The following is a 14,184-nucleotide window of genomic DNA, read 5'->3' on the forward strand; positions in this document are numbered from 1 at the left end:
TGCTGCCTGAAGCCCACCGCTTTCTGCGATGAGCTTATAATTGAAAGTGCTTGTTGCCTTTGATCAGGAAACTCTAAGTCACATGTTTCTACCCCAAGGGGGAAGGAGGCCGGGAAATGCAGATGTTTGCGTTCTACGTTGGGCAGGAGGAATTCGCACTAGAGAAAACCCTGGGCCGGTGTGGGCAGCCATGATTGACAGCTGCCTGCCCGGCACCCCGGCACCCCGAGCACAAGCGCGCAGACCCGCCAGGAAATCCCGGGGCGTTAACTTAGGGCCCCGGCGAAGTCCTTTCGTTTCCAGCTAATAAAGTGCCCCTTGCTTTTGGAGACCACTGATGTGAGGAAGAGAGTGGATCTGATCTTGCCAAATAAAGGATTTTCAATTCCTTCCAAATTTTTTTGCAAGTCACATGCTATTTCGGTTTGGGGTAAATATTTAAAGAACCCCACGAATGAATGAATGCTCGCTCAGGCAGTTGTCGTTTATAGCCTCCAGCGCGGGACTCCCTCCCCCTTCTCACGGGCTTGTCACCATTCCCCCTGTTTAGCTGTTGCCTGCATATTGCCAAAAAAAAAAAAAAAAAAGTTGGGTTTCAGAGTATAAAAATAAAAAAATAAGACTGCAAAATCAAAACCAATCACTGTTTATATTTAAACATATTCTGCAAGCGGTAATATTATGCCAGCTGGTGAACTGCAGTTGAATTCAACGCTAATAGAGTCATTTAAGGTGGGATCTGAAAACATTTTAATACGTTAAGATATGGGATAAATCCTCCCAGATTAGCATATCTGTACAGGAAGGACCTTCATCAAACTTCAAACTACGTGATTTTTTTTAAAACTTGGAACCTTAACTGTCTTCATCTGGTGACATGTATTAACAGTTATTTACTTTAAACTTGTGGGGCTTTTATTTTTTTATTTTTATTTTTTTTAAAGATTTTATTTATTTATTCGACAGAGATAGAGACAGCCAGCGAGAGAGGGAACACAAGCAGGGGGAGTGGGAGAGGAAGAAGCAGGCTCATAGCAGAGGAGCCTGACGTGGGGCTCGATCCCATAATGCCAGGATCACGCCCTGAGCCGAAGGCAGATGCTTAACCGCTGTGCCACCCAGGCGCCCCAAAACTTGTGGGGCTTTTAAAGCAAATATTTACTAGGTATCGAATAGGTGCTGGGCATTTTGTATACATTGTCTCATTCAGTCCTGATCTGATCCTTATACTAATGGGCACTCCCAATTTGCAGATGGGGAAACCAAGGTACACATGAATGAGCTCCAGGCTTCCTTAGAACTTGAACTGGAGCCAGAATTCAGATCTTAGGGTTCTGAGATCAAGAGAGGAGTGAGGGTCTTTCTCAGTAAAGGTCTCAAAACCTTGAGACCTGCAGTGTGCCTCTGGTTTGTCCTCTTATCTTGGGTCAAAATAGAACCCAGCTTTGTCAGCGATGATAGGGTGGGCCTGACCACAGTTTCAGAGGAGTGAGGACAGGCGCTTAATCCCTACCCCATGGCTGTTCAGAGTGAGTTTCTTGGGCTCGAAACAGGTGGTAATGCCATCTTGTAACCTCACTTGCTGTCCCTGGTGGATGAAAATCAATATTTCTAGATTATCGAAATTGAAATCGAAATTAGGATAGTTAAAAAGATCATTTGTACCTTGTGGACATGGAGATATGAAATCCCTGTTGAGACCTCTTCTTTGCCCGGAGGGGTTACCATGGATACAAACTGTTGAATTGATTACCCGGAAGACAGCTCAAAACCAGAATATTCTTAGTATTTCTTAGTGCCAGGTCCTCGCAGCCTGCAGCAAGGAGTCCATGAAATCAGAGTGGTTGGGTGGCGATTGTCACCCTATCAGTGTGCCTTCCTATGAAGTTTGGTGGATTGCGCCAAAGGGGTGATGGGTCTCTAGCTGCCCAGATCAATAGCTGACTTTCATCAAGGCCCAAACCCACCTACTGGTCCTAAAGCATGACCAGGGACCACAGGGGCATAGATTCTTGGGAATTTAGGGCTGGAATTTTGCCCACCCTTCCACCAGATCCTAGGGAGCCCATGTGGGCTTGGCAGGTGGATCTGGATTTCTGTAACAGAGAACTGATCCCATCTCAGAAATAGGGCAGGTGGGAGAGGCCCCCCTTCCAAGAGAATGGGGAGGTACCTAACTATCTTTATTTTCATTTTACACTTGGTGAAACTGACACATAGAATATACTTTCCTCTTTGTCTTGAGAGATTCCCAACATCAGAAATTGTGACCACTGAGAATATACCATAGCAAAAATAATTTTTATATAATCATGAGTCGAGCTGAACTATGGTTGACAAGGTATACTTTGTAGACATCTAAAATGTTTTATTTTGTACTTATTTAACTGAGCTTTTGTTCATTTTTTTTTAAGTTTACATTTTCTTATATTTTGGAAGCTCTGAGTTTTTTTTTTTTTCAGTTCCCCAGTACCTCTGGAGGTCTGGGCAAAAGCGAGAGTTTACTGTGAGCAACCAATAGAGTAACCCTACCAGCAGGGGGCACCCCTGCCCACGGCCATGGTTAGAAAAACAAGATTTTTGTCAAAGCGTAAGTTTCAAAAGATTAAAAACATAACTCATACAAATGTATAGTCAACACGTGACAGAGTTGAATGGGGGAATCCAAGCAAGATGGTAGAGCTGGCGCAGGGAAGCATCTGGGAGGCCGCTATGCGCCTGGAAAAGAAGAATCTTGAAATAAGACTGCCGAGACACAAAACTGGTCAGCGTCCTACAAGACAATAAATCGTAACCTTTAGCATTATCTTTTCTACCGAACGAACATCATTTGCATTTCTACTGGGCCGCAAGAAAATCCTTTGCAACTCATCAATCTTGTACAAATTAACATGTAACCGCAGAGTCCAGTCCCTGATCGATAATAGTCAACAAAAGGACTTTTCCCTAGAGAATCGTATAATACTGGTCTGGCCTGCTGGCTACACTCCCATCTGACACTCAGAGGACATGCCATCACCTTTAGCCCTTTTTTCAAGTCTTGGATAAATTTTCTTAAGAACAGACAAGGGTTTTTCGGGGGGCAAGCCCTTGCCGGGGTCAAGGCTGGATGTAGCTGTCTGGGTCCCTGGGCAGGTAAATAGTTTGGCACCCCTCCAGGTCTATGTCTCTCAATCTCTGTTCAACACTTACTCAGTAAAACCAAGGGAAAACTGATTTTTCTGTAACAAATCTAGATACAGAAAGTCACGCATTCACGTCTATGGTCCCAGTGAGTGAGTTCTGAAAATACTCAGCAAAACGTTTCCTGTTTTTTGGTGGTTATTTTTCCTTCCTTAGCTTGCCTTTGGGAGCATCCAAATCAAATAACTAGTGGGAGGCATAGTAAAGAGTTTTAATTTTAGATAATACTTTTTTTTTTGGTAAGCAGCAGGAACGACTGGGTTTTGGAATTTCAGCAGCTGTCACTGTGGACTCCAGGCTCGCTCTGATGGCACGTGCATACAGCAAAACGTCCAGAATAAACAAATCCACAGAGACAGAAAGGAGATTGGTGGTTGTCAGGGGTGGGGGAGTGACTGCCAATGGGTCTGAAGTTTCTTTCTGGGATGATGGAAATGTTCTGGAATCAGAGATGAAGGTTGCATGGCTTGGTGGATATACTAAAAAGTGCTGAATTGTGTACTTTAAAGGATGAATTTTATGGTCTGTGAATTACACCTTAATAAAAAAAAATACCCAGAGAAGGATCAGCAAAGCAAGGTATTTTTAAAAATTACACAATAGGGAGCCATTTACTTTGTTGGAAGTGTAGGGGTCAATGCACAATTTGCCAGCTACGATAGAAGGATGGTTCTGGAACCTGAGTTAACATATGTGTGGTGATGTTCTGGGGCTCCCACTCTGGCTGGCTGGCTCAAGCCGCAGTTCAGCTTGGGCTGGGTCTATCTGTAGTGACAGGTTTCAGGGGAGATGTACGTAAGCTCCGAGAACTGAGAAGATACCCCTCCTCCTCTTTTCATTTGTGATATGAGTCGAAACTGTTTCAGACTGTTTGAAACGCCTGCTGAGACCCACCCCGTGTTTAGCATTTTCTTACGCTGTATGAGACATGATCTTCGAACTGGAGAATCTTATCACGTTGTGTGGGGCATTTGTGAGACAGCCATTTTCAGAGGATGTAACCATGAGGAAAATTCAGCTCAAATAATTGCTGTCTCTATGTATTCATCAGATGCCTTTATTGATCAGGTCCCTTAATCCTTAAACTTTAATCCTTAATCTTAAACTTCAACCTGCAAGTAGATTTTTATTACCCCTTATAACCAAAACAACATCTGGGGCCTCCTGACCCCTTGAGATCTGGACAAGTTTGGTTTGATCCCCTCCCCAACGCACAACCCTCCAGGAAGTCTACACCCTGCTGGAGATTCTGGTGCCTTCCCACAGGGCTCAGATTCTCAGATTCTCCTCCGCTCCGGGCACCTGCTTCCTCTGGGACCCCTTCCATTATGTTCTTTGTGGACCCAGATGTGAAACTCCTCCCCCTTCCTAAATTCCCCCCAAAAGCCACTCACACAAAATATGCATGAGTGCAGTGAACTTTCCTGGAGATTTTTTTTTTTTTTGTAGGAGGAGAGATGGAGATGGGTTTGCATCACATCAACGTGTACAGCTATAAAATGAACACTGGGCATTCCCCTTTCCTCAAAGTGTTATTTAGGAAGTTGTCCCAGTAACATCACCCTGTCTCCATCTTAGTGGCTCTTGTTTTTTTCCTCTTTTCCAGTAGCTTCTCTTCACCATCTGCAACCCCAGACTGTGCCTCAGGACCTCCACACATTTCTCCCCACCGTTATGCAGATGAACGCATTTTCAGATTCAACTAGGTGCGCAACAGAACAAAGGGGACCCAGTTATTGATGAGGGAATCTTCTCTTGAAAAAGCAGTTAGGTTATAAATAGCATAAAGAAAAATGTCCGCAGTACCACCATTTCATGGATGAGAAAGTGAGGGTCAGAGAGGACTGTGTCTGTCACTCCCATTGTCCTGTCTGGCTCGGCCCCCCAGATCAGATGCACACTGCTTCCCTGGGAGAAGAGTCTGGAGGAAACTCAAAATGGACTCTGTCCCTAAATCTCCATGAGATGTTGGGTGCCCAGGGCAGCCCTGACTTGATCTTGCATCCTAGATTGAGCTCAGGGTATGAGAGGCTTCCCTCTTTCTTCCCTGTTGGGACGTGACTTTTGGAGGGCAGTGCCGGGGCCCAGATCTGAGTCTTACACATAGTGCTGCCAGCCAGGGTAGAGAATGAACATAGGATGTGTAAGAGACTGGAAGCAACTCATTACTGGGGAGTGGGGAAGCTTAGAGAGCTCCCAGCAATTGCCAGGCACTAGGGGACCCATGTCTCCTCCGTCCGAAGGGCCCTGGCTCTGCAGAGCTCAGAGTTGGGTGGATTTCAGTTCCTATCCAGGTTCTGTCACTGTGGTGGATGAGATGGTCATCCAGTAACATTCACCCCCACCTCTACCTCACTTCCATGGGAGGAGTAGATTTACTCGCTCTATCCATCACTTGGCCATGGGCCTTGCTTTGGCTAATGTGTTTGTAGGCAAGATGCTTGGGAACTTGATATGTGCTCGTGCTGCTGGGCTTGCTGTCTTGTGTAGTCCCTGCCATTTCCATGACAAGAACATGCCTAGGTAGGCCTACTGGTCCCGAGAGAGGATGGGAGGCCTGTGGAGCAAATCTAAACAACCCAACAGAGCCCATCCTAGATTAGCCAGCCTACAGATTCATGAGCTAAATAAATGTTCACTGGCATTTTCTGGGAGAGTTTGGGCATGCTTGTTATGCAGCACTACTGTGGCCATCGTGAGCTAATACAGTCTCTCACCAGCTGTGTGGCTTGGGCAGGCTGACTTCTTCCACCGAGACCCACAGGAGGAAGGCAAGACCTGGTAGAGCTCGTGGAAAGCCTGGGTTGAGGCCAAGGAAAGTTCTGGAGATTTCTTCTAGTTAAATGTCCTGTCCTGCATTCACTAGAGATAGGGCATCACTAGGGGGAATACTCTAACTTCTAGGGGATGGAAGAAGCCATAGTGGGTGATAGAAAAGACACAGGTGGGATGGTGGGGCTGTAGGGAGCCAGGCCCTCTACCTCCAGGGGTTGTTGCTGGGAGCTTGGATGGTGTGCCTCTCTAAAGGGCTACTGGGCAAAATGTATACTCTGTTTCCAGAATGACACTTGTCGGTACGCTAAACACATTCACACACCACCACCACCAAAACCCACTTGCACATGCGCACAAGGAAAAATATTGTCAGACGATCAACACAGTATTGTCTAAACAGCTAAAAATTGGAAATGACTCAAATGTTCGTGGCTAGGGGGACATCACGGAACACCCTCTGATGGTTAACAATAACGGAGGAGCCCTTTATGGGCTAATGGGGTTGAACCTTGAGGACACACTGCTGAATTCAGTTCGTAAGGTAGAGCATAACGTTTGTGTTGAAAAGCAAACCAAACTGAGCCAAACACACGCAGCCACTGGGTAGCGATGGTTGCCTCAGGGGGACGTGCTGGGGAAGGCAGGGGGGGCTGGTCAAAGGGACTCTGGCTGTCTCTGTAATGTTACAGTTCTGAAGACGAGTGGGTCTGGATTGGAACCTCAGCTGTGCCACATACTTAGGTTTTTAACTCTGGGCACTTTGTGTCCCTCTTCAGGCCCCAGCTGGTGGAGATGTGAAGCTCTACCTGCCAGGGCTGACTGGTGGAAGAAATGAGCCGGTGTCTGTGGAGGGGCTGACATCGTGTCTGGGCACAGGAAAGGGCTCACAAAATGTCAGCTGAAAGCAAAGGATACGGTCGTCTGGGAGGCATGTAGCCCAGGCGGCAGATCCTGTTGGGGCTCTATTTCCTTGGGCGTCCTGCCAGGACTGCTGGGCACATAGAGCCCTGACGAGGTCCCAGCAAGTGAGGGCTGTGGTCCAGCTGGGCCAGTGCTCAGGCTTGCGCAGTGGCTTCTCAGGGTATGAGAAGCATGTTGTGTTCTGTGACCCCGAGTGGCAAGGTTGGGGACATGGCACCAACATCGGCAATGATCTCCAAAAATAACAAATTATGAACTCCTTAGAGCTGCTGGCTGGGTGTGGGGGAGCTTCTCCCAGTCACCCTCCAGGCTGTGAGTGACCATTGAATCTCCCCAGTTATCACTGGAATGCTTGGAATTCTGAGAGAAGTGTGTCCTTGGCTACCATTTCCTGCTTGGGTGGCTTGGAAAGAGCTCCCTCAAATGGACAATGAAGATGGTAAATTTGCCCTCAAAGCTCCAGATGGAGTTGGGTCAGCAAAGGTGAGTTGCTGGCTACTTAGCTGAGATGGGATTCCAAATGGATTCCCTCAGTCTGGGCTACTGAGCACTCCCTCCGACCCACCACACTTCTAACCTGAGTTTCAGCACAGTCCCAGCATGGCCCTAGGAACGTACACCTTCAGAAGGTCACAGCTGCCATGGCCATGTCCTCCCACACTCCGCACCCTGCACCTTCCATCAGGCCTCGGCCACCCCAGCACTGGCCCCTGTATCCCATTCTTTCCATGATTGCTTGGTAATTTTAGGTACAAGCCAGTCTCTCTGGAGGGTTTGTTCCTTTGGGTTCCCAGCATGGCACCCACAGTCTGCAGTAAAGCCTGTAGTAGGTCCTACAGTCCACCCTCCCCAGCAGGGGGGCTGCTCCCTCAACCGGAGTCTGAATGGTAGTTCCATAGCAGACCTCATCATTCTTGAATTTTCCAAACTGGAGTCTGAATGATCTTTCCATAACACAGACCTCCTCATTTCAGCTCCTCCTGAGGAAGGCCTTCCGAGCCATTCCATGACCCACATACCCAGTGCAGCTGCCTGGGGGGCCTGTTCTCACTCTCTGAGGTAAGCCGTTCTGGACTCCCTGGTCTCCTTCCTCTCTCCCTCCCCTCCCTCCTTTGCCAGTTAGCAAGAATGATTTTGCTTCTCTTCGGCTTCCTATTGGTGGAATGTATACCTGTTGGAATAGAATTCTGGGAATTGTGATCCCAAGCTTCCAGCCCTGGCTGGTTGCCTCTATAGCCCCCACTATTCGTCACACCCACCGCTATGGCTCAGGAGACACTTCCCGGTCATTGTCTTCCATCTGCGTAGAACTGCTTAATACCATCTATTGATTCCATCTGCTATTTTCATCTTTCCCAAGTTCCCTTAACACAGCTTTGTCTTTTCTCCCCTGAAAAAACCCATAATAAAATCCACTTTGAGAGGCACCTGGGTGGCTCAGTCAGTTAAGCGTCTGCCTTCGGCCTAGGTCATGATCCCGGTGTCCTGGGATTGAGCCCCGCATTGGGTTCCCTGCTCAGTGGGGAGCCTGCTTCTCCCTCTGCCCTTCACCCCATTTATGGTCTCTTTCTCTGTCTCAAATAAATAAATAAATAAATAAATAAAATCTTTTTAAAAAATCCACTTTGAGCCAATCAGTTCCCATAAGCTTTGGCTGAGATGACTCATCATCTCTTCTCTGCCTCCTGTAGACACTCACCGAGGTGTGTCTTCTTGCATTCGCTGCAAGGCCCAAAGTTCAGTATTCCACAGCCTCCTCCCTCCCCTCCCAGGGGACACTGTCACTGCTCACCTCGACTCTGGTCAGCTCCCTCTCTTCATCTTCCAACCCTTTCATTGGTGCCTTTGGGATTCCTTCCCGGCCCCAAGTCCACGAACCTCTTCTTGATCTGGTGGCTTCTTTCTTGCCCCTCAGCCACCTACCCTACTACAGACTTCCTCGACTGGCAAGTTTGCCATTTTAAAGATGTCTTTTCCTCTTCCTTCACAAAAGCATCTCTGCAGCTGAAAACCTGCGGAAACGTGGCCTTCCACAAACCCTTACCGAGTGCCCACCATGTACCTGGCTCACCAGGCGAGCAGGACAAAGGCCTGATCCTTCTGACCAGCCTGTCCTTCGTTGCCAGTGTGGTGTTTCTCTAGTTCCCTGAGAACTCCTTGACTTTTTAAGGCAACTGCCAAGTTGGCCTTTACTCCAGTATTTTCCCATAAGTCCTTTTCTAAATCAAGACACACCGTATGATGAAGTTTGGGGAGTATTCCTCACCAGGAAGTTAAAAAATAAAACCGCAAGGCAGCATCTGTTTTGATAGCTTTATTGGAACATGATGGTAACACAGAACATGGATTTGGGGGCCCACCGCAGATGCTCCCCTCCTCTGGACAGCATGTGCCCCACTTCTGCAGCCAGCAGAGAGGCTCCAGGGAGTGGCCAGAAGAGTGGGGGCAGCTCAGACACAGACCCAAAGGAGGTCCCTGCCATGCCAGGTGGTGTGTGGGCACACAGGGTCGGAGCCCTGGCCAACTGAGGCTACTTGGCCGTGACTTAGAGACCCACCTGCCTCAGACTCCCTGGAAAACATCGGAGGAGGGGATTCTGGGGCTTTTAGAAGGAATCCGGCCAAGAGACTGAGCACCTCTGAGGGTCACTGGGGGCAAATCATGCCTTCAGGTGTTTGGGCAGATAAACTGCTTAAAGCCCTTACTATGTGCCAAACACCCTTCTAGGAGCTAGTTATAGAGAGGTCAACAGAAATCGGCAGGGCCTGTGTCCTGAGTGGGGGTGACAGACAAGGGTGAGGGAACCACATGGATGACTGTAAATTACAAACACGCAATGGCTTCTGAAGATGGTTGTGGTGTGTGTGGGGGGGTTGGCCTGACCTAATGGGCTGGGTCAAGGAAGACTTCCTAAGAAGTGATAGTTCAGCTGAGCTCTCAGGGCCAGAGGGGCGGGAAGAGCGCTCCACGTCATGGAAACAGCGCTGTGCATGGCCCTGTAGCGGCCAGGAGCAGGAGGATAAGCAAACAGAAAGGAGAAGCCTGGCGGGCTGGGGTGAAGAGACAGAGGAGAGCGTGGCAGGAGGAGGCCGCAGGGCGGGGGCAGGCCTGAGCACGCGGGCCCGTGGGCCAGGACAAAGATGGCGGCCTGCGTGTGCCACGTGGCCACGGCAGCATTTTGCACAGCCCGCGGTGGCTGCTGGGTGGGGGCGGGCTGGACGGAGGCCGAGCTGTCCGGTTGCCCTGACCGCGGGATGGCAGTGCGGAGAATGGAGCAGAAGGCTATGTATGCAGCCTGCTCTCGAGAAAGCTGACCGTGAGGGGCGGACCCTTGGGCTGCGGAGCCAGCGGCAGACCTCTGTCCCGGACGGGGAGCCCGGCAGCCGAGCAGGGGTAGGGAGAGGGTCAAGAGCGTGGCTGCAGACATGCCCAAACGGAGGTGCCTTCGAACACCAGGCGGGGGCTCGGGCGTGCAGCCATGGGAGGAAGTCCCCGGAGGAAGCCCGGCTCCAGGCACAAACCCGGGAGGAATTTCCTCGCAGATTAGTCTCCCGGTGACCTCGGTTGCGAGGGTGCAGACGAGGCCGCAGAGGGAGAGAAATCGCAGCGAGAAGAGAAGGCTTATGGGGCGGGCAGCCCTGACGGCCGGGGAGAGGACAGTGAGCCGCCGGACGGCCTCGAAGGCATGGGTGCGCGCGGAGGGGGACCCACGGGGGGCTTTGGAACCAAGGCAGGAGTGGGCTTGGGGAGGGCCCGTGGTTAGCAGGGAGAGTCCATGCACACCCGCGTTTGTCCAGGTGTCACCGCCCCCACCTCCCTGGGTCTCCTCAACGACCCTGTGAATAGCAAAGGGGATCTCAGCCCCTTGTGTGGAGGAGTCCAGAGCTGCTCAGAGAGATCACTACTGATGCCCCCAAGGTCATACATCCGGCAGAGGGCGCTGTGGGGTCAATCCCTTCCCCCGCCCCCAAACGCCTCCTCTCCCTGACTCTGGCGCACCCCTGACCCCCACCCGCCCCGCTGTGGGCTCTGCTCCGCGCCACTTCTTGTTGACGAAAAGCACCAGAGAGGGGCAGTACTGCAGCATGAAGGGAACCCTCGGGCTCTGGGTGGGAGCCCCGCTAAGAGAAGGGTGGGCTGAGGCAAGCGAACACCTTGATCTCTCCCCTGAGCAGCAGTGCAATGTCATGTCAAGGACGTGGGCTCGAGGCCTGGCTTTTGGCCCGTGCTCCTGGTCCTGCATTCCCTCAACAACTATTTTTCCAGGGCCTCCCAGAACCCAGGCACGTGTGCTAGCTGAGTGTCCTGGGGCGGCCCCCGTCTCCCTGAGCCTCAGTTTCTACATCTGTAAAGTAGGTTGGTGATTCTTACCACGTTAAGGACTATGCCAGCTCATGCTGACCTGGCACACGGCAGGTGCTCCTTAAAGGCCAATTTCCTTCCTTCCTTTCCCTTCCCTCGCCCTTTCCTTTCCTTCACCTTGCAGAACCCGTGAGGGAGTGAGAGGCTAAACCTATCTCCGAGGGCCTGCGTGTCCCTGCGTGTACAAATCCATGCGCTCACCAGCACACACGCGCTCACCAGCACACACGCACACCCGTGTCCAGCCCCCTCTGCTCATGACTCAGGGCCAGCACCCACGCGAACTCTGAACCCATGGGATTGAGCGGACCCAGGCCCAGGAGAGTTCTGAGCATCGGCTGGGAATGCTGAGCACAGCCCAGGCTGCTCCGCGCTAGACCCAAGGACCCCAGCACCCCGCTGTGTGCTCTGGGAGACCCTAGACTCAGACTAGGGCACATCTTCGGTGGCTTTGGGGGCTTCTGGGTCCTTAATGGCCCCAGGAGTCAAATCTTGGTGACCAGAAGCAGTATCTTCTGTGTCCTGGGCGGGGTCTAGACAGCCTCGGAGGGCAGAGTCCTCACCGCTTCCTGGGGTGGTGTCCTCAGTGGCTCCTCGGACAGCGGCTCGCCTGGCTGCTCCTCTGAGGGGCCTCGCATGTGTCTCTGGAGGAACCCAAGCCCCCACAGACTCTTGCAGCAGATTAGAAGGTTGCCGGAGCACACAGTGCAGGGCAGCGCTGGCTTCCTGGGGAGACACAAGCACAGGTCAGGGCAGAGGTGACCACGGGACAAGGCCAGTGGGCCCAGGGCCCACCCTCTGGCCTCTGCTTCTCCTAAGCCCGCCTTGAGAAGGGTGGGGTGGGATGAGGTGGGGGCCCTCCCTTGGCCACCGGGGCAGCCCACGTGCGGCAGGGACTTCTTCCCTCAATGCGCAGAGCATTCGGGAGACCTGCTTTCAGATCTCAGGCCTGCTTCCAACATGCCGTGAGCCCCCTCACTCCTCTCAACCCCAAAATGGAGGAGAAAACAACCACCTTTCCAACTCTTGGAAGGATTGAGTATTATAAAATATATACAAAAGTATCTCACACCTTGCCTGGCTCCCAGGAGGAGCCCAATTAATGTTTGCTGTTTCTCACTCTCAGTGGAATGATTCCTGGACCTCGACAGTATGCCTTGCGTGGGTCGAAGGGAGGCTGGGAGAAGACTTTAACTGCATTAAAACCAGTTGTGAGAACATCTGTCTCCATGAGAATGTGTGTTCCCCAAAGCTAAGGTGCTAGCCCCCCACAATTACGGCTGGTATAGAGTAGTTCCTCCGTTAACGTCTTCTGAGTCGATCTGATCACGTTCCTTTAGAATAGATCACCGAAGACTGAGTCAGCCAAAAGCTTGGTAGGGAAGTTTTGAACAAAGTCTTTGGCATACATTTTTAGGAAGCAGAGGATTTCCTTCACTTCTGGGCATACAGAGTTCGTTTGCGCTGTTGCCTGCTAGGGTGCGGATGGCAGACCTGCTTTTCTTTTCAGCTACTTTCAGTAAGAATTCCTTTATCTCTTTTATTTCAAGTCAGAGGGAAAGGCTCAGGGAGGTGCTCTTGTGTTTTCCGAGCCCCAACACCTGCAGATCTCCCTTCAGAACAGAGAACAGGAGGCAGGTCAGAGCTTTCATCAGGCAACTGGGTCTGGTCAAACTTTGGTGACATTGTTTTGTGTCACTGTATCTATGCTCATGAGTTCTTTTGTTTTCCGCAAGTGAATCTGTGTTTCCATTTACGGTGACAATGTAAAGTTTCCTCGTCTATTTCAGTGAAAACAGCAAGTTGGCGTAGAGCTTCAAGTGCATATGATGCAAGTGGGAGAAGACTATGGGCTGGACCAGATGGGAAGGGAATGCGCAAGTGGTTTGGGCAATGCCGTTCCGAGTCCCTGACACATCCCAGGTTCCCTGTAGCCCAAACACTGGAAAAGCTGACTAGTGCGTGGTGTCCCTAGAGACTCTGTCTGGAGTCTCTGCAGCCCCAGGCCAGGACAAAATCTGGCTTCAGCTCTGTCTAAAGCCACCAACGCTACCCGCTTTCTGGTTTCCCTGCCTAGGCTGGAGTGGTCACTTTCCTCGTCAGTTTCAAGCTGGGCGCCACCAGCTTGGCCCTGGGACCCACTGCGGTTCCTTGGGATGTCCTGAGACAATCACACCTGGTCTCAGCTCTCGCCATCATCTGCTAAGTAATCTGGCTGCCAGAGGCATCAAACTCCCTGCTCCTCTGCCTCTCTCTGTAGAGAGAGGGAAGAACATCGACCATCCCTTTAGCATGTTAGCTAGACGGGGGTTGCGGATTTGGACGCCTGACTTTGTAAGACACAGTTGACAACTGCCCCCACCACCCAAGCTTCCCTCAGCCCATAGTTATGGTCCAGCTTAGCCACTGCTGAAGGCCACGAGTGGCCCAAGCTCTCCCTGGAGGTTTGGCCAGCCCTTCCCTCCCCAGAACACATGCCCTCACCTGGGCCTCAAGGTTATAGCCCTGGCACTTCCCAGGCCCCAGTCCTCCATGCTGGCGGTGTGCATATTTGACCAAGCAGGCAGGTATCTACCCTTGGATTAACATTCCAGACGCAGCTCTGGTCAAGCGACTTTCACTGAAAGTAGCAAAGAAAAGTGAGCTTTGGCTAGGAAATAACCAGCTCCCTTCTAAAGAGCTTACAGATGACTTAAAATAATATTATTATGGAAATATCACATGTTCCTTGTAAAAAATTCAGCACAGACAGATGAACAAAACAAAGAAGAGAAACATCTCAAAGAACTCCTCTACTCAGACATATCTTTTTGTTACATGTTGATTCTGTCATTATTTTTAAATGAAATACATCATACATCCAAAGAGACTATATAAAAAACAAATATGTGTGGTTCAAAGAATATTAAAGAATACTAAAATGGATACCACCATTTTAGAGGT

General features: G+C 50.5%; 1 protein-coding gene across 2 annotated transcripts in view; it reads right to left on the reverse strand.

Annotated features, from left to right (window-relative positions):
• Nucleotides 1–9,100: 9,100 nt before the first annotated feature.
• HRH2 (histamine receptor H2) overlaps nt 9,101–14,184 on the reverse strand; it is a 56,357-nt gene continuing 51,273 nt past the window's right edge. For both annotated transcript variants that reach the window (XM_034656722.1, XM_034656723.1), the window contains exon 3: nt 9,101–11,967. In XM_034656722.1, coding sequence (XP_034512613.1) covers nt 11,775–11,967 — 193 coding nt within the window. In that variant the 3' untranslated portion in view covers nt 9,101–11,774. The remainder of the gene's footprint in view (nt 11,968–14,184) is intronic.

Source organism: Ailuropoda melanoleuca, chromosome 3 (genome assembly GCF_002007445.2).
Source record: "Ailuropoda melanoleuca isolate Jingjing chromosome 3, ASM200744v2, whole genome shotgun sequence".
Classification (NCBI taxonomy): Eukaryota; Metazoa; Chordata; class Mammalia; order Carnivora; family Ursidae; genus Ailuropoda; species Ailuropoda melanoleuca.